This window comes from Crocuta crocuta, unplaced genomic scaffold (assembly GCF_008692635.1).
Source record: "Crocuta crocuta isolate KB4526 unplaced genomic scaffold, BGI_CrCroc_1.0 scaffold233, whole genome shotgun sequence".
NCBI classification, from domain to species: Eukaryota; Metazoa; Chordata; class Mammalia; order Carnivora; family Hyaenidae; genus Crocuta; species Crocuta crocuta.
Window position 1 is genome coordinate 5,885,294 of NW_027529526.1, and position 20,779 is coordinate 5,906,072.

The window sequence follows — 20,779 nt, forward strand, 5'->3', positions numbered from 1 at the left end:
ATTAAGCCACCTTCTCCTAATGCTTTGCCCCCATGTACATGGTCTCCTACATACACTCAAGTGTAATTAATTAATTTCCCTACACAGATAAACATGCTTAAAAACTTCCCTGGCTCTGGGAGGTTAGAGTAGATCTTTTCAAAAAATGTTTTCATGATCCTCTGTATTATTCTAGTGCAACCAGGCACGTTTACTATGCTAAGTTTCATGGAAGAGAAGACCATGCCACAGTGCCTGCCTGGCACGTATTTAGGCTTGGTGAACGTTTGTTGAAGGACTGGCTACCATGTCCAACAGATAGCACTTTGGTATGCACACGGCTCCGTAATGGACACATAGTGACCTGTCAGGGAGCTCTTCATATCTGTATTTCTCTCATTGTCCTGTCAGGGTGAACGGTCTGAGGGACGAGAAAATGGGGTAAATTGAGCTGTGCCTTTTAAAATAGAAACTCAGAGTACCTATTAACCTCCAACCACGGCACCTTCCTCTCCCACTCCAGAGAATCCAAACACCGTCACTCAGTCTACCCAGGCCTGAACCATGAATCTTTCCAACTCCTTATTTCGTACTTTTGCCAGTGATATTGGAGCCTGTGCTTGTGCACCAGCTTATTCAACAGTGAAGCCCCAGGCTGTTTTGTTTTGATTATGCTAGAGTAGGGGGGGACACTCTTTTTCCTGGGCCACCAACAGAACTGGCCTCTGTGCCTGTTTTTTGCCACCTCCAAGCCACTCAACACAGGTCTGTTCAAGTCATTCTAGCTTAGAATATCTCACAGAATCAAGTCTCAAAACCTCAGCAGGCCCCTGGACTTCTTACGGTCTGGTCCCCAACTTCTCCAGGCTGGTTTTTCTGCCTCTCTCCTTGTATTCTACTCCATCTGCCCCCTACTTATTGACCGTCTCGTGCTCTTTGGGAGCCCTGTCCCTGCTGCCAGGGAGGCTTTCTCCAACTTGCGAACCCCTATCGATTTTTCAAGACCCACTCACTCCCCTTTCCCCTGCTTTGCCATTGCCCTGAACTCCAGCCTCAGGCTTGGGAGCGATACCTGGGAACTGCTCGCCGCCAGACTCTTCCCTCAGCTGCTCACTCCTCCGGCTCTCTCGGGCCTCCCTCCAGCGCAGCTTCTGGATGGATGGGTTTCTCAGGCATTTCCGGATACGGCACTTTTTTCGTTGCACGGTCTCTGGGCAGGGTGCACCTCCAAACTGTGGCTCCATTTGGATCGTCCGGGTTCGAATCATGTGGCCTTTCCCACAGGACTTGTTACATTCCGACCACTGAGACCACTCGGTGAGCTCACAGTCAATGGCTGGCAAGACACAGATGGGCATGAGTGTATCTCCTGTCTGAAACAACATGCAGCCACTTAGGTTCTCTGAACATCTCCACACAAGTCTATGAGAAATGCAGAGAAGGTGTGGTTTTCCCATTTTACAGAAGAGGCTCCTAGAGGCTGACTCACTTCACCCAGGTCATAACCCATTCTATGCCGACATGTCTCAAATGCCTTGGGAGGAATTTGGAAGATATGTTCAGAGCCTCTCACCCTTCCCTGTGAGCATCTAGACTATTGTCAAATCAGCCTTAAGTGGCAGAGAGCAGACTTCCACAGTCCCAAGGACTTGGATATTCTCAGGGAAGGCATAGCTCACTGATGGTATTTTTCAGAGCTGACCCTGTGGACCAATACCCAAGGCCTATGTGACTTTTGCAGTAAGACTCCAGTAGCTTCTGCTCTTGTTCAGCATCACCCTGGGTCCTCTAGATGGCAGTTTGTGCAAAGATCACAGGAGCCAGAAACAGGAGATAGAGTAGAGAGGGGTAGGTTTATCAGCATATAGGATCCAGCACATTCTTACTAAGCCAGCACCTCACAAAAGTGGAGGGAAAATAACCCAACAGTCTGATTCTGAGGATGTGACCTAAGGAGGCAAAGAATTCTGGACTCCTCGCTGGGTTTGCAGAGTGTAGATCCAGGCTAGACCTAGGAAGAACTCATCTTGGTCAGTAGTTTTCAGCCTTTCTCCCTGTGAGCTCAGGCAGCTGACGTGCTAAAATGAGGATAATGGTATTTTTCTCATTAGTTGTGAGGATTAAAGGAAATAATCCTCCCAGTCTAGTTCCTGGTACACAGGAAGTGTTCTCCATTCGGTGAACCTGTGACTATGTGTTTCAGTGGGTGAGTGTCTTGGCCAGAAGTTCTGGAGCCCCCACTCTTGGTGACATGGGTTGAACATAGGGGCGACCTTATTCAAAGCCTCAGACTCATTTAGTTTGATGGTCTGGGCCCTCTCCACACACGACCGCGTCTAGCTGAAATAGCTCAGGAACTGTAGTATATAACATCAACTGTAACATACTTGTCGGGTCTAGCGTTTGGCACTTTGTGCCAGTTATGTGGAAAGCTTTCTTGCCATTTTACAGTTGAACAGGGATGCTAAGTCATCTGCGTAAGGGACAAAGCTGGGAGTTGAACCCAGGTAGGCAGCCTGAGTAGTAACAAGGAAGAGGGAGCATGAAAGACCAAGGGCCTTTCAGAGGAAGCCAGAAAAACCAATCCTCGCAAGCCTGTCTGACTTCCTACCTCCTAAAAGAGCAGCTCTCTTGAAAGATTAGCCAGAAAAATGGGCGCTCTCTCCTCGGAGATCAGTACCTGTGAAGTACAGGTGATCAAAGAGGTTTTGGAAGAGATGGGGGTGGGCATCGAGCTTTTCGCTGCTGGTCTTAGCAAGGCTGCAAAAGTACAGGAGTTACTGACTTCATGTCTACCCTCTAGTCATGGGTAAATGGTTACAGGGAAAAAGAACAGCAGTAAAAAGCTTGGAAAACCCATGGATCAGACAGCTGTGAGGGTGGGGAGGGCAAGACCCACGTAAGAAGGCTCCTTGAGCCTGGGCTGTGTGTTTCCCATCTCTGTCTCCTCTTTAGACTTCCTAGCAACTTGCAGTTTGGGGGTCTTGTAGCTGGTAACAGGACCCCCTCTTGCTAGTGAGGAGATTGAAGGTTAATGGTCTTTGCTAACGTGGAGTTCCCCGGGTAAGAGGAGAAGCTACAGCACTTACGGCATTCGGGCAGCATGCACTTCTCCACCTGCTCCAGCTCCTCGTTACAGTCCCCGAGTTCGGCCAGAGACTTGAGCATCCGCTGGCGGGTCCGCATGCCCTTCCCGCACGTCACGCTGCAGTCACTCCACTCAGACCACGGGGACAACAGGCAGGGAATGGTGTCTAGGCCAAGAGCCAGGATTGCCACTGAGAATGGACTCCCTGGACTTTGATTTCCCTGTGTCCCCTACCCTCTGTCCCCCACTCTGGCCCCTGGAGTCGAGTGCAATGGACCGATGGCTTTCAGGTAACCCAAGTGACCCCATGTAGCAAGAAGGGGCTCGGTAGACTACTGTCCTTCTTGTCACTCTCCTGCACCTGCCCTGATGTAGCTCAGCCACAGAAATACACAAGTCCCACCTGCAGCACCCCACACTGTCCCAAGGACCATGCAGTACAGTTTTGAATACTTTGTTGCTAAAATCCTAGGAGGTCTGCTGCCTGCCTGCATTTGTGTGCTGATGTATGGGTCTATGTGCATTTGTGCCTAGAGCCTGGGTTGTAATGCTTTATGGGGCCAGGCACGTCCAGTGCAGAACAAGAGTGGGGGCCTATGACCTGAGGCGTTGATGTCCTGCCTGAATGTATTACTATACCACCCGCCCCCCAAGATACTCTGGGGTCCTATAAAACACAGCTGCTGCTGCTGAATGCTTTCCAGAGGTCACCAGCTTGCCATCCCAGCATCACTCAGAATGCCCCTCAAGGGAGGCCCCTCTGATTGCTGCTTGATGGCTCTTGCAAGGACAGTGGGTGTTATGTTCTCCCAGCACCCGCCCAGCCTCCACCTGGGGTAGCAGCAGGGGTTCTGTGGTTCACACCGCCCCCCTCCGCTGCCCCACACCCACTCACGACACTCGGGCATCATGCACTTCTCTGCCTGGGAGGTCTCGGCCTTGCACATGGAGCCGTCCGCCGGGCTCATCTTGACCATGCGATGCCGCTTCTTCATGCCCATCCCGCAGGTGGCGCTGCACTCATCCCACTCGCCCCACTCGGTCATCAGGCAGCTGCTGGGAGCTGGGAGGCCAGCCCTGTTGGGATCCCGGCTGCCGCCTGGGGAGCACCCCCTTCTTCTCCCCTACCCCCTGCTGGCCAGGCACTGCCCCTACTCACAGCACTCCTCATTGACCGTGCACTTCTCCGTCTCCTCAGTGGGCAGCGTGCACACAGAGCCGTCCTCAGGGAACTGCTTCACGTACCTCTCCCGGGACCGCATGCCCAGGCCACAGGAGATGCTGCAGGGCGACCAGGTGATCCACTCGGACATGGTGCAGGTGGAGCCGTCTGCAACACACGACCAGGCGCGGCTGCAGCCCGGGTGCCCAGCTCTCCAGGGTGGGAACCACAAAGGAACAGGCCGGCTTTTCCCCAGTGCATATTTTTGCCTCTTTTGTCAAAGATTAACTGATAATATAATCATGAATTCGTTTCTGGGGTTTCTGTCCTGTTCCACTGAGCTATAAGGCCTGTTTTTTGTGCCAATACACGGTTTTGAATGGGAAAAAAAAGTCTCTTCAACAAATGGTGTTGGGAACACAGGAGAGCTACATGCAAAAAATGAAACTGGACCACTTTCTTACACCATACGTAAAAATAAAATGGCTTAAGATCTAAATGTGAGACCTGAAACCATAAAAATCCTGGAAGAGAGCACAGGCAGTAATTCCTCTGACATGGACTACAGCAACATTTTTCTAGAGAAGTCTCCCGAGGCAAAAGAAATAAGCAAAAATAAACTATTGGGACTACATCAAAATAAAAGCTTCTGCACAGCAAAGGAAACAATCAAAACTAAAAGGCAACCTATGGAATGGGAGAGAATATTTGCAAATGACCTCTTTGAAAAAGGGCTGGTATCTAAAATATATAAAGAACTTATAAAACTCAACATCCAAAAACTTCAGTTTAAAAATCGGCAGGACATAAGGGCACCTGGGTGGCTCAGTTGGTTAAGCATCCAACTTTGGCTCAGATCATGATCTCACAGTTTGTGAGTTCGAGCCCCGCACAGGGTTCTGTGCTGACAGCTCAGAGCTTGGAGCCTGCTTTGGATTCTGCGTCTCCCTGGCCTTCTGCCCCTCCCCCACTTTCACTTTGTCTCTCTTTCTCAAAAATAAATATCAAATAAATGAAAACGGGCAGGACATGGACATTTCTCTAAAGATGACATACAGAGGGACAAGAGACATGAAAAGATGCCCAAAATCACTCCTCAGGGAAATGTAAATCAAAACTACAAAGAGCTATTACCTCATACCCATCAGATTAGCTAGAATAAAAGCAACAACAGGTGTGGGGGAGGATGTGGGGAAAAGGAACCCTTGTGCACTGTTGGGAATGCAAACCGGAGCAGCCACTGTGGAAGAGAAATGGAAGTGCCTCAAAAAGTTAAAAATAGAACTGTCCTCTGATCCAATACTACACTACTGGGTATTTACCCCAAAATACAAAAATACTAATTTCAAAGGATATATGCACTCCTATGTTTTTGCAGCATTGTTTACGGTAGCCAAATTAGGTAAGCAACCTAAGTGTCCATCGCTTGATGATAAAGAAAATGGTATATGTATACAATGGAATATAATTCAGCCATAACACAATGCAGTCTATTTGCAACATAGATGGAAGTAGAAAATATAATGCTAAGCAATAGAAGTCAGAAAAGCAAATCCTGTAGGAGTTTACTTGTAGAATTTCAAAAATAAAAACAAAGGGCAAAGAGTCTTTTTTGGTTTTTGGTTTGTCTCAGCTATAGAGAAACTTTGGTTTCCAGAGGAGATGGATGATCTAGGTAATGGGGATTAAGAGCACCCTTCTGATGAGTGCTGAGTAACATACGGAATTGCTGAATCACTGTGTTGTACACCTGATATTAACGTAACACTGTGTTAAATATCCTGGAATTAAACAGATCAGAACTGGGTGGCATTCAACGGGAGCCAGGCAGTTGAGGATGGAAGGGAACTTAGAAGACAAAAATCTTAAAACCAGGATTATTCTCTAAAAGGACATGCACGTTGCCAGGTGCACGGAGCACTCAGGGTTACTCTTGTTCCAGGACGATACATTTGAAAGCTGTTGGGATGGGTAGAAGGATGTTTTATATATTAATTAATTATCTTAAATTATGTATATGCATGGTCTAGGATGCATCCTAGATCTAACCATGAAATAAAATTAAAACTTCACTTCCCTCAGTCACTAACTACACAACAGTAGCCACGTGTGAGATTAGTGGCTGCCATTTTGGATAGTACAGATACAGAACTTTCCCATCACAGAAACTTCTACTGGACAGTGCTAGAAAGACGGGATACATATTCCGAGATACAATGCCAACTCCTGCTCAGAGGAAACGGAGACCTGATAGTTCTGGTCTAAAGCTGCCAGTTCCCTGTCTAGAAAAACTGAGGAGAATTTTGTTCCTGAGGGTGAAGACTGGCCTTTGGACATAGGGACCTGAGGACAGACACACAGTGGATTTGTGCCCAAACAGTAGATTACACTAAGTGACCACACACCTCTCATTGCCTCTGTTGAGCCTGGCAACCAAGAGAATACCCCAGCTGCTAACGGGGAACGAAAGTGGGGTGTTGAGGGATTGTCTGTGTGCCTGGGGACAGAGGAAGAGTGAGGAGGGTAGTAGAACCATTCTTTTGTGTTGACATCTTGGGCTATGTATGGCTTGGCTTCTAGCCCTAGGTGTTAGCAAAGGCCATGATCATGGAGGGACACTCTGGAGGTTGGGGGGAAAGATAATCAGAGCCCTCAGCATGGCTAGGTACTCCTATTTCCCAATAGTGGTGGGGGTGGAAACACAGGAGTGTGCGTGTCTGTGTGTGCACATGCGTGCCTGCTTGGTGCTTTTTTAAAGAAAAAAAAAAGGGAAATGATGTTACCCATCTATCCATATCAATAGAGATTTATTGAATGCTTTGAATGCCTAGTGGTATGCTCGGAGGTTAAAAAAGATGTTCCAGCTCCTGAAAATCTGACAACCCAGGGAATTGAGGAACAGAGGGGAAAAAACTCACTCCTTCTTGGAGTTCAGGGGAAGATTTCACACAAGGGGGCACACCTGAGTATACTTTTGTTGGGTAAAGGAGATTTGCTTTTAAGGTAAATGGAAAGCTTATGTGAACACCCCTGTACGGGGTGTTTATGTGCATGCTACTGGGAGATGAAGTTAGAAGAATTGAGCGGGAGTCCAGCCTGCACATGACGGTGGCAGTCACTTGCACAGGTGTGATGCCTACACATGGTGATTTAATCTCTGGACAGTACCAGTGGTATGTAGAATAAAAGTCTCTCCTGGAACCCACACATTGGGCCCAGGGACAAGGCTAACGGAAAGAAGCACGTACCGAGAACATTATGTTCCCGTGTAATAATGGTTAGGCTGGTGCAGTGACGGTTAGGGGTACCAGGTTGACAAGCCCCAGCTCAGGCTTTCCAGGACCTGGCAAGGCATTACCCCAGGAAAGCAGAATACAGTCACCACCCACCTGTGTGTCTACAGACAGGTAGAGCTTAGACGCGAGGCTCCACTCTTCCAGTGACACCCCCCACCCCCACCCATGGCTGTCCCCAAATGCCTTTACTGCCAGCGTGTCTTTAGTGTTGCAGTGTAACTCATGTGGTGTGGATTTGTGTCAGAGTGCTCACCTCCCCCAGGCCTCCACCCGGGTGCACTGCAGGACTATTTTCCCTGTAAATTAAGCTGAGGAGTTTGCCATGGGCAATAAGGAGCCACAGATCTTTCAGCTGGGAAGTGAGATGATCAGATCGTTGTAGAAGATCCCTCTAGTGGGGCCCTGAAAGATGGGCACACGTCAGGGAAGAGGATAAAGCCTGGGTTAACAGGCTGGCTCAGAGAATTAAGAAGAAACAAAGCTGCAGTTGCTATAGTAACATGTTCATTCATGTGGTCAGTGTCATTCCTTCCAAACATCCAAAGGGGTCTTCGCTTCCTTACCGTTCTAACCCTGCCCTGAACGATCAAGTGCAGAAGGCAACCGGACGGGGGCACAAGAGAACTCTGTCTGGCTGTGGACAGCATGTACACCAGGTACAAAAAGCAGGCACAACTGCAGAAATAGTAAAATCTAGTCTAAACTTCATAGGGAATCTTAAGGGCCCCTGAATACTCAAAACAACCTTGAAAAAGAACAACGTTGGAAGATTTGACACTTCCTGACTTTAAAAACTTAACTACAAAGCTATAGTCATTAAAGCTGTGTGGTGCTGGCAAAACAGACCTACAGACCAATGACTAGAATAAAGAACCTAGAAATAAAGTCTCACATAAATGGGCAAATAATCAGACAAGGAGTCCAAAACCATTCAATAGAGAAAGGACAGGCTTTTCAATAGGATGGTGCTGGGAAATGTGGGTACCCCCATATAAAAGAATGAAGGGAGACTTTTACCAAATATATATAAAAATTAGCTTGAAATGATCAGTGACCTATAAACATAAGAGAAAACCTAGGGAAAAACCTTCAGGACACTTAATTTAGCAATGATTTCTTGGATAGGATACCAAAGGCACAGGCAACCAAAGGAAAAAAGCATTTCAGGAAAATTTCAAATTTGTGCAAAAGGACACAGTCAACAGTGAACAGGTAACTTAAGGAATGGTATAAAATATTTGCAAATTCTATCTGGTAAGGGATTAATATCTACAATATATGGAAGTGGGAGGGTTCACTCCCCTCTGAAGTGCCTTATCAAAGGCACAAATGGCAATAAACCACTGTGAGAGTGCAGCCAAGAGACATATTTAAGACTGTCCCAGGGTGCCTGGGTGGCTCAGTCAGTTGAGCATCCGACTTGGGCTCAGGTCATGATCTCATAGGCCATGGGTTCACATCCTATGTCAGGCTCTGTGCGACAGCTCAGTACCTGGAGCCCACTTCAGATTCTGTGTCTCCCTCTCTCTCTGCCCCTCCCCCACTTGCTGTCTCTCTCAAAGACTTTTTTTTTAAAAAATTTTTAAAAGACTGTCCCCAGTAAGAGCCAGAGGGAGAATGATCCACAACAGGATAAGCTTTCTTCAGTTATCCTCAGCTTGGAAGGGGTTTTCTTCCTGCCATAAACCAGCCCAACTTCTACATCCCTTCCTGTTGCCTTGTTGCACCTGTGAGAGAGGGAAGCTCAAAGTACAGAGTATAGATCTGTCCAGGTGGAGAGAACAGCTGTACCCTGGGAAGTAGGCAGCTGACCTTTGCACAGCAATTAGCTCAGTGCCACTCTGAAGCTTTTGCCATCATGACAGGGGCCACGCAAGTTCACAGCTCAGACCTGATTTTTGAGCAGTTGCAGAGAGCGAGACAGAATCCTTACGACCAGCCCAGAGGTCCTGACACAGGAAGTAACTGCTTTAACTCGGAGGGGAATGGAACATGAAGGCCCACAATTGTCACGTCCCACTAGGGCTATGGATTGAGTTTCAGGGTTGGCCAACCTGCTCACCTCTTTAATTTTTTTAAATGTTTTTGAGAGAGAGAGAGAGAGTGCAAGTGAGCACAGGAGAGGAACAGAGAGACACAGAGAATCCGAAGCAGGCTCCAGGCTCTGAGCTGTCAGCACAGACCCCGACACGGGGCTGGAACCCATAAGCTAGGAGATCATGACTTGAGCCAAAGTCAGATGCTTAACTGACTGAGCCACCCAGGCGCCCCTCACCTGTTTCTTAAAAAGAGATCGGAGCGAAGACCCGGAAGCAGACTGCTTGTTAGTTGTGATTTGTCACAGAGGCCTGCTAGCTCTTTAGTAACTGCTGTAGAACAGATTCACGGCTCTGAAGGGAGTTGGGTGGACAATCCCAAGAATTCTTTTGACGTCCCGGTTTTAGAGCCCTCCAGACATTGTTGGAGATGAGGGTCCCCCCTAGCGGTCCACACTGGCAACTACAGCTGGGGCCCGGTGCTTTACCGGGGACACCATCCGAGCAGGTGTGCGGGGCCAGCACAGGGAGCAGCTCTTCAAGCCTCCGCCAGCCCCTGGCTCACCAGGGCTGTAGCCTCACCTTCGTCGCTGCAGCCCGGGCCCATGCAGGGCTGGAAGTCCTGCGTGTCGGGGCAGGGGACGCTGAGGTCCAGCTGAGCCTTGAGCATGCGCTGCCGCATTCTCTTGCCTCTGTCACAGGTGGAGGAGCTGCAGGCAGACCACGGGGACCAGTTGGAGTAGATGCAGGTTTCGGGGGTGTCATCTGGAAAGAGCGCGGGACAGCTTTTCCTTAGGAGCCTGTGGACACCGGAGCTGGCCCTATCCCCATGTGAACTCCTTTGGGGGATGAGAAAATCTGTGTTGCCTGACCTGCCTCAGCACACCTGGGTGCTCTGGGATGGAAGGGGCTCTTTACTCGCCTTGAAAAAGTGATATTTTAATCATTCCACGAGTATCTAAATGACAGGGAAGAGTCTCCTACTATCCCTTCCCCTCAACAGGAGGGTCTTTCGTTTCTGGTTCTTGGCAGACCTGGTTTCCACAGGTGTGCAGGGATAGCACAGGCGATTTGGGGGAGCACAGCCTACATCTTCTCAATGACCCCATACATAGGGGTTACAATGAGGGCAGCCAATGTGCGCCGAGCACTTCTTACGCAGCAACATCATCGTAAGAACCTTACATATTTAATCCCATTTGGTTCTCACAGCAACTCTCAGCGAGGCAGGTTCTATTATTATCCCCATTTTACAGGGGAGGACAGTACGGTAGCCTGGGAGCTTCCTGCTGAAGGACACAGAAAAAAAGCCCAGGTGGGGTGGCTTCCAGATCCCACAAGAGAATGGAGCTGAAGGCATGGCCCTGACGCTCCTTCCCGGCTGTAGGACTGGGCCTTTCTTTCCTTGCCGGGGAAGTGGACACGTCCACGCTGCCCCACAGGCCAGCGTGACCATCAGAGCAGAGTGCCAGGGGTACTGGGATTCCCATGCAAAGGCCTATAACTGGTGAATACGTCTTTCAGGAGTCCTGGCCTCATTCCAGCTTATCTTCCATGCAGAAGTCCTCAAAGAGGGGATTGCCAAGTCAAAGGATATACTATTCTTGCAGCTCTTAAAACCTGTTAGAAAATGGGTTTCCCAGAAGGTATTGCCAGTTTATATTGCTACCTGCAACCAATGAAACTTACATACCTTCATCTTTCTCTTCTGGAGCCAGATCTGCGACAATATCATCGACATTATCAGGTACAATATTGCATTGTTCCCCCTGAAAAAAGGAATTTTTATTGGAGGGCTCCCATCGAAGAATGGCACATGTTGGGGACAGAGGAGAAGGATATAAAATCGGATGCCCACCCTGCATACAGATCCCAGGCCACGGTGGAGTTCTGAGCCAACATTTACAATCAGACTGAAAGAGAAATGGCAAGAAAGCCACAGCTTCCCAGTTCCTGACCCATGGCCTGAAGAGCCAAAAATTAAGTCCTCCATTAAGAGCAACCTCGGGCTGCTCGTAGCCCCAGCCCCAGTTCCAGGAAAAGCCTCAGATTGCTCAAGGCTAAAGCCATCCTCGGACCGCCCTCAGATCAGCTAATCAAAAAAACATTCCTATGGTCTGAGTCAAGGCTGGGAACTGCAAACAGTTATTTTATACAGACTAGCCAATTTCTCACCGCTTGCCTGAACCCCACGTGGGCCCTTTGAACTCACCTCATAATTGGTCATTTTCAAAGGATTCTCAAAAGTCATGATTGGGTCCCACCAAAAGTAATGAACACCTCACAGATACTGAATGGTCAAAGCTGTTACCATGGGTGCTGTACAATTGTAACTGGTGCTTAGATGATGATGCTATCTGTACGGTAACACCCCCGTCCTTTACCCCATAAAAACCCTGTTCACTATTGTTCTTCACTTCACCTTGCTGCCACGACACCGGTAGGCGGGTGAGCCCCTGCTCGAGCTTGTAATAAAGACCCTTATGTACTTGCATCGGTGGCAGCTCCTTGGTGGTCTCTGGGGACTCGCAAATCGGGCACAACAGGCTGACATTAGCAATCAGTTATGGAACTCACTAGGACACTGATCTGTCTGGATCAAATCATTCAGTCGAGCACAGAACCCTGCTGCAATGTTGATGTTGCTCATTGAGATCTTACAAATAATTTGCATGCTTAGAAGCCTCGGGAGGTCCAGGAGTCCTGCATTTTGGAATACACCAGGGACTGCATGATTCCAGAGCAGATAGGGGTATAGTTGGCTTGCATTCCTGGTGAGAGGGGTCTGTGTCAGGGTGAGCTCTAGCTCCAGTACCTTCCGGGCGATTCTCTCGATGACAACTCTGGCTACTTGAGTGATAGACCCACCCTCCGGGTCATAAAAAGGACTCTGAGGATGGTCCAGACTGGTCAGGGGCCGGATTTTCTCCTGGGGAATCGTGGGCTTGTTGGGGGACTGTTGGGGGGGAAAAACACAGATACAGAGTGTGGGAAACAAAGTGGTTAAAAATCATGAAAGCAACTTGACTGTAATATGATCAGAACAAAAACCTCATTATGGATTTCACAAGAGCTGTAACTGCTACTGGTATCGATGCAATTCTATTCATGCCATGTATCGTGCAAAAAAATTGGTAGACCTCTATTTTTCAGATTCTCCCAGGTACCCAGGATTATGTCCTGATGAAGATAAAGTTTCAGAGAGGTCATCATAGCTAGGAAACAGCTGGACCAGGCTGATCTGAACCCAGAGCTCTTCCTGCTAGACCAGGCATCAGCAAACTAGTCTAGAGAGGGTCAGATGGTAAATATTTTAGGTTATGTGGCCCACACTGTGTCAGCTACAACTACTCAACTCAGCTTTGGTAGGGAGAAAGCAGCCCCCGACAACATGTAATTGAATATAGGGGGCAGGGTTGGAAAGCCTTATTTACAAATCAGGTGGCAGGCCCAAATTGGCCCACAAACTGGGGTTTTCCGATGTATTGCCCTCCACTGGTATTCTAATAGCTGCAGATTTCAATGCAGTCAGTGTGCTGACGATAGCTGAAAAATATGAACAGTCAGGAGAGAATCCAAAGTCCTTAACCTGGCCGTCTGGAAACCTCCAGGATTTCCAGACCTAATGTACATCGGTTTCTGTTCTTCCCCATCCTCACCCCGTCTCTTGCTTTTTGCTTCCATGCCCATTTCCTGCTGTTCCCTTGCTTACCTACGAACTGCTTTTTAGCAGACTCCCTCTCCGTGGCCTCCTAGCCAGATGTGTGGGTCATACCGTATATGGTACGTGAGGGTGAGACTATGCCGGCCTCCCCTACCAGACTGGATTCATCTGCTGCATTGATATCCAGCACAGGGCTGGGTGAAGGTGAAGCACCCAGGAAGCTTGGTCCCCCACCACTGCAGGCGCACACCCACCTCGTAGGTCACCCCGCTGTCGGTGCCGGCATCCCAGGGGATCAGGTCTTGTACCACCTTCTGGACCCAGCCACACTCCTTGGTACACAGATCCTCTGCAGACAGGCCCACGTTCCAGTCAGGGCTGGGGCCCATCATGGTCAGGAAGGACATCAAGTGGCGGGTCCTGTCCACTGAAAATTCAGCCGAGGGTGCTGCTCTCCTGGAAACCAAATACATTATATTAGGGGGCCTGGGGGGACACACTCTGAGGGACATCTGGCCAGACCGGAAATGGAGGAGGAGAGGACAGAAGGTGGATTCGTGGTCTTCCGCTGGTCTCTGCCTTTGGCCACTACTGTTTTATAGCCTTCGCAGTCCTGAGCCCATCCACTGGCCGCACGTGGAGAAAATCATATGCTATCCCCCTATCCAGTTTTAATGTGTTCACCGCACTTACTGTTTTGGGTAGGTTTCTTATTGTTCAGCTGTTTATTGACTGTCAGCTCTCACTGGAGTGGGAGCCCTAGGAAAGCAGGGCTTTTGTCTGTCTAGTTCATGGCCTGATTTCCAGTGCCTACGACACTGCCTGGCACAGAGGAGATGCTCAGTAAGTTTTTCTGAATAAATGAACAAAGACTTCGTGTTATTGTAACTGAACCCAAGTCTGTCTGCCCGATGCCCAGCAAAGATGATCACGGAGGCACCAAGGATGCAGCAAGGGAAGTTTATTTGAGAGGAAGCCAAATGCAGAGATGGGAGGGCAAGCCTCAAATCTGCCCCCAGGTAGGAGAGTCAAGGAAATCTGAAGGCAAGTGAAAGAGTTCTGGGTAAAAAGTTACAGCTGCACTTACTAGTCTGCAGCTGCAATCAGTCCCATTATCCCTTTGGTGACCGGTTTCAATCCCTACCCTCTTGTGATCATTCCTCATTCTTGAGGGAATTGGGAGGATGACCATCCTAGTTACCTCCTGCTGAGATGGGGCAAAGACTAGAGTTTAGGGGAATGGAAAATTTCTGCACTCACTTAGAGACACTCTTCAGTGCCAGGTTGAAATCCAACATTCTGCATTACTACTAAGTTTTTTAAAAAAATATTTTTGAGAAAGAGAGAGAGAAAGCGTGCACTAGCACAAGTGGGGGAGGGGCAGAGAGATAGAAACAGAATTTGAAGCAGGCTTCAGACTCTGAAATGTCAGCACAGAGCCCGACACGGAGAACCCATGAACCAGGAGATCATGACCTGAGCTGAAGTTCGACATTTAACCGACCGAGTCACCCAGGTGCCCCTGCATCATGAAGATTTTGTAGTTTGGCTATTAGTGTTTGTGGTGTATTTTATCTAGGACCTTTGGGGAGAGCTGTTGTAGCCAAGCTTGTTGCATGTATTGATGTCTCTGGACCAGCTCTCCTGAACAGTAGTTCAGGTCTGCCAGAGGCTTGCTGCTTTAGGCAGTGCGGTTTTTGAGGTTCTCCTTGTGGACAGGCTGCAGGGAACCTGTGGATTCTCATACATGGAGGGTGAGGAATCCACAGTTTAACTCCCCTCAGTGTCCCTGAAGAATGGGCGGTCACCAGTGCCTCACAAGGTCCTGCACACTGAGGTTGGAGCTGGCCCTTGAGGTGCTCACTCTTCAGGTCTTTAGTGACACCAAGTCTCCAGGATACAGTCTGTGGGGCACGTCGACCTGCTGGAATTGAGCTTACCTACTGCTACCTGAGAGTACCCAATTCGCCCCTGATGGGGGTGAGCCCCATCAGGAGCTCCTCAGTTATGGGAAGGGTGTGGAAAGAGTCTTCCATAAACCATTTCACAGGGGCTTCACTCAGTCCCGTGTCTAAGGGCCACACGTACCTAAAGCAGAGCAGCAAGCAATGTTTCTTCCCCAAATTAAGTTAGTTTCTTGACAGATCTTTGCCAAAGTTTGTTTTTTCTGTTTTTCTAGTTGGTTGGGGTCTCCAGGAAGTGTGTCATTTCCACTGGATGCCCAAGGCATTGGGCTCTGTTTGACTTTTGCTGCAAACGCTGGTCCATTGTTGCACTAGTAGTGGCCATCCAAACCTAGGAATGCTTTTACTTCAAAGTGTTGTGACAGCTTCTGAGGAATTTGCTGAATGGCAGGGGAAAGCTTCAACCCAGCTTGCCAAGGGATCTATAAATACCAGCAATTAGCTGTTGTTTTTGGCACCATGATGAAGTCTACCTGCTTGTCTTCTCCAGGTTTGCTGCTTCAAACTTCATCAGACATTACAAAAAGGTCTAAGGCGTTTTTCTTAAAACTTCCTTCCCCTTTTTTGACAAATTTCACACTGGAGATCACATGAACTTATCTGACTTTCAATACACACAAGCAGAATAAAAGATTTGTATTATAATGCCTTTAATTCTAAACACGTGCCCATTGTAATTAAACCAGCAACCTTAAATTAGCTTTACTACTCAATATTATCCAAGATCATGTGAAAAACATTGGGGTTAGTTTTTGTCTTTGAGTTTTAGAATGTCCGATTCTAATAACCACTTGCTTTTTAACTGACTAGAACGCTCTTATAAATTAATTTTAGCAACACCATGCAGACGCAGAGAAAATAGCTCACACTTACACAAATACACAAACAAGATGCAGATAAAATCTTAAAGCCCCAGTTTCCACATCTGCCCCTTTTACAATACAAATTGAATTGGAAGGCGGTATAATTTACAGACTCATTAACTGGTCATTTTCCTCAAGAGTTGAATGAATACTGTGGCCAGTGTTACAGAAAAAAAAATTGCCCTATTTTGGGGAACAGAGCCCAAAGGGCTGAGTGTGGGGAAACAGGGACTTCCCACTTTCCAATTAGAACATGGTTGGTTTTATTCAAAGATATCAAAAAGCTGCAGCAAGCCCAATGAAGTTCAGAGTGCCTCTGTGGGCACTGGTTCCTCCGCCGAGAGTTGAGGCTTCACCCACAGAACCAAATGGCTTCCTAGTTTCCAGTTCCTTCCTAAAATTCAGAGCTTCACTGACTGAACCAAACAATTCGCTAGTCAGCCTTCTCTTAAGACAGAGACAAAGAGAACCAAAATCCTCTGTCTGGAGGCAGCCGAGTTGAGAGGAAGACATCTAAGTAAGCCAAACCAAAGCAAGGAAGAACTAAGTGAGCTCCATGCCGTGCGCATGAAGTACTCACCAAGAGACCTCTGTCCAAACCAAACCCAAAGCCATTTTCTTGCTGCAGGTTAAGGTCGGTGGTGCCCAGTCAGAGTGGGGTCTTGGGGACGGGCCCCAGGACAGAGAGCCTGGGCAACTGCTTGGACCAGTCGCCAGAATCCTGTTACCAGTGGGGGGCTGACAAACCAAGGGCACAGAGCTCCTGCCTGGCTGGCCAAATTTGTAGCCAAACCCAAGTTCGCACAATACTTAGCAAAGACCATCACTGAGAGACATGAAGTACCCAGCAGCGTAAGAATTCATTCGACAGACAGCCAAAGGAGGAGACAGAACTCCATCCACTTCCTCCAAAGGGGAGGAATCAGGGCAATTTAAAGGCAAATGAAAACAGCCTGACAAACACACGGGGAGCAGGGGCCAAACACACGGGGAGCAGGGGCCGGTTATATGCTATAAAGCGTTCTTTGTCCATTGGTATTCTTCTTTTTTCCTTTTCTTTTCTTCCTTTTGACCTTTTATGTATTTTTTTATTTTCTATTATTCGCCCTCCCTCCTCCGTCTTTTCTCNACCTAGCGTTCTAGTTTAACAAGCCCTCCAGGTGATCTGGATGGGCCTCAAGGTTGGTCTACTCATCTTTCAAGGTTCAGGTCATGAGTTGTCTCATCCTAGAAACTTTTGGATGCCCCTGAGGCCAGTGCCCGGGGTCTGCCTTTCCATTTTCTCTCTAGAGCTGTGCCCTATGATCGACATCGCACTGCCATCATCTGCTTCCCCCTCTAGACTGGGGGCTCCTCAAGGGCAGGAACCCTAAGCTTCATCCCAGGACCGAGGTGCCCAGCAGCCCCGCTGAACAAGGGAGTGTGTGAGGACTTGAGCTCCACCCCCAGCTCTAGGTCTTGGCAGTAAGTCACTCACTGTCTTCCAGTCTCAGGCTCTTCATCTGACACTGCCTACCTGCAGGGTTGATAGGAGGCTCCCATGATGCTCTCTGAGGAAGCCTTTATCTATTTTATTTTATTATTATTTTTTTATTTAAGAGAAAAAAAAAAAGAGACAGCATGAGCAGGGGAGGGTCAGAGAGAGAGTGAGACACAGAATCTGAAGCAGGCTCCAGGCTCTGGGCTAGCAGTCAGCACAGAGCCCGACGCGGGGCTTGAACCCACGAACCGTGAGATCATGACCAGAGCCAAAGTCAGATGCTTAATGAACTGAGCCACCCAGACGCCCCATGAGGAAGCCTTTATAAACTTCTTACATCACCCCCACACCTAGTCCACTATGCAGTTAGGCACAAACTGGGGGATTTCACCTTCTTTTCCCAGGTGTTCATTTACTGGCTTGTAGGTGAGTGGTTTTTGCTTTTAGCAGCTTTTTTAAAGACCTGGCTTCTAGGAGAATTGTAGTCGGGGGAAATGTAGCCTTGCTCACCTAGGGACTGACAGTGTTTGGCCTGGGGTCTGCCTTCCTGTTAGTGCAAGGCACACAGCATGGACACCTGAGGGGGCTGCTTTACGCCCCATCTCTCCCTGGCTCTTGGCCTCTTGGGGGTCCAGCAGTGCCTTGGGGGGCAGACTTCCTCTTCCATTGCCATAGAGACCAACCACTCCACCTATTATCTTCCCATCTCCCTGAGCATGTGGCTTGCTTTGTCAGAATCGTCATTTGTATCCTGTAAACTATGGGCGACACTATTCATAGTGATAACCTGAGGGGCAAATGCATCTCTACTCAGGAGTCCAGTGCTGGGGAAACCGAATCAGGCCTGACCCAACAGGCCATCCTGATACTCTGCTCAGCTGATGGACATAGCCATCGGAGAGCCTCAGGTGTTTTATAAGACATGATGCAAATTGTTCTCCACGGATGCACTTTGGCCAAATCTGTAACCTGAGTGAGGCATCCTCCGGACCCTGGTGAGTTTTAAGGAGTAGGAAATTGGGGGCAACCAATCCCTGAACAAAATGCCTGACCTTAGGTGGGGTAATATGGCAAATTTGAATCTGTAAGGGCCTGGGAGCAATTTCAACAGTTTTCTAGCATCTTCATCTTCATCTAGCATTTTTTCTCTTATCCTTGACTGGGAAATACATTCCCTGACCCCCAGCTCCCATAGTACATCCTGCAGGAAGCATTTCCTGACCTCTCTTCAAATTGTTGAGGACCCCAGGTGTGCTTTCCCGGGGCACGCCAAGCTCGCTCTTTCCTTGGGGCTTCTCGTTGAATTTCCACCTTCCACATTAGGTTCCAGAAGAGCAGAGGCCATTTCTGTCTTGCTTACAGCTCTACCTTGGAGCCTGGCTTAGAACTTGGCATGCGGTGGATTCTCCTCAAATATTTGTTTTAAATAAATTACTTAATCTAGGAAATGAATACAGAGCTCTTATACTTCCTTTGACCTTCAAATTTAATTTAAAAATCACCTCAAAGTATTTATTACTTCTGTAATAAAAATGCTATTTAAAATAATGAAATGGGTAAGAATATATGGGAGTTTTCTTTGGGAAATGCTCAGTACCACTGGAGCATAATAACCATAATAAAAATCCACATTTGTGTTTTCTTATATCTTCCCAGATATGATATTTTGTGAATTTGGTGTTATTTTTCTGTTCTGGGATTTAAATTTTTTATCAGTTTTCTAGCAAATAGAGTTGATCTGGCCATACCATATAACAGTATATTATAAATCATGATAACTAAAATGGTGGCCTATTTGAGATAAGAAAGAAATATAAATGAGTGGCATAGATTGGAGGCCCTGAAAACTTTAGATACGATATTATACAAAACAGACTTCTCAAATTAGGGGGAAAAGGAAAGATTGTGCCAAAAGGGTGGGGCCAACTGCAATTTTTTTTAAAAATGTGGAATTTGCACTTAATCTCACATACCTAAATAATCCAGAATTAAATAAAAAGCAACCAGATTGTAGGGAAAATGTCGATTACTGATCTGGTAGAGAAATGTTAATTTTCTCTGCTTGGAAACAATAAAGCAATCACAAAAAGTAACTGATTGAATTAGGCACCAACTAAAGACATCTGTGTAATGAAACAACATGGTTGAATTAGCGAGAAAAAGAAAAGGCATGTTGGCAAAAACATCTCCATGCAGTGTGAGTGACAAATGTAACTATCTGTCGTATATACAGAGCTAATCCAAATCTGTAAGAATAACACCACAATCTCGACAGATAAAGGAAAGTTATGAACAGACAATTCACACCAGAAAAACGAAAAAGGAAGATCAGATGAAGACACGGAGAAGTGTTTCACCTTTTTACATTCAGAGAGACAGTGAGGTACACAGAGAGAACAAAGGATATTGGAAGAGGCAGCTGGATTTGAATCCCGGTTCAACCACTTGCTAGCTCTGTGCCAGGTGCTTTTTGACTCCCCCTACCCCGCTCTTTGCAGCAAAATGGGAGCATCATCATACCCACCCAAGGGCTTTTCATGAGGAAACTGCTTGTCTTTGTGACCGGCACATCCTAGGACTTGGTAAATGTTGATTTCCTGCTCATTAAGCCTTTCCAAACAAAACTTCAAAAGACACCATCAAAGAAAAGAGGCAGTAAGGGGTTTTTATGCTCTAAGGACTTATTATCTCCTTCTAAATTTCAGATCCAAACCAGTGTGACTCAGGTCACTGGTGAGACTCTAGTTACTGGCGATTCAGGTCACTCATATGCGGTGTTCTGTCTCTCATGGATTTCAAATAATCCCCAATGAAGAGCTTTCCAAGTTGCAGAAACTCAACCTAACCACTAGAGGGCGCGAGAGCCATGCGCTAGGCTGAAGTCCTGCGTGGGTGGAGGTAGGTCTGAGGTTTCTGCCTCTGAAAAACTGCTTATAACCTGCAGGCATCTAGGGCTCCAGGTCCCTCTGGCCAATTAGATTTACCGCCTGCTCCTCTAGCCCAAGTCCAGTCTTTACAGCCCTGAGGGTATCGATACATCTGGCAAGCGCTACAGGAGGCAGGGAGGGCCCTGAAAGTTTCAGCCCTGATCTGAGAGAGACAGACAGACACACACACACATCCCTTTGTCCTTATAGGGAGAGCCATGGCTTGAGTGATTTGCGGGGCACTGACACTCCAGAAGCAGATATCTGGAGGGGGCGGCGAGGGTGACTGTCTCAAAAACAAGGGCCGTTGTCTAATCGAA

The 20,779-nt window shown here is 47.7% G+C and overlaps 1 protein-coding gene across 2 annotated transcripts in view; it reads right to left on the reverse strand.

Annotated features, from left to right (window-relative positions):
• SPON1 (spondin 1) overlaps positions 1-20,779 on the reverse strand; it is a 260,834-nt gene that overhangs the window by 2,258 nt on the left and 237,797 nt on the right. For both annotated transcript variants that reach the window (XM_077761156.1, XM_077761155.1), the window contains exons 8-15: positions 13,480-13,681; positions 12,377-12,517; positions 11,255-11,330; positions 10,144-10,326; positions 4,227-4,397; positions 3,963-4,130; positions 3,069-3,233; positions 1,052-1,315 (exon numbers count right to left, since the gene is read on the reverse strand). In XM_077761156.1, the coding sequence (XP_077617282.1) occupies positions 1,052-1,315; positions 3,069-3,233; positions 3,963-4,130; positions 4,227-4,397; positions 10,144-10,326; positions 11,255-11,330; positions 12,377-12,517; positions 13,480-13,681 (1,370 nt within the window). The remainder of the gene's footprint in view (positions 1-1,051; positions 1,316-3,068; positions 3,234-3,962; positions 4,131-4,226; positions 4,398-10,143; positions 10,327-11,254; positions 11,331-12,376; positions 12,518-13,479; positions 13,682-20,779) is intronic.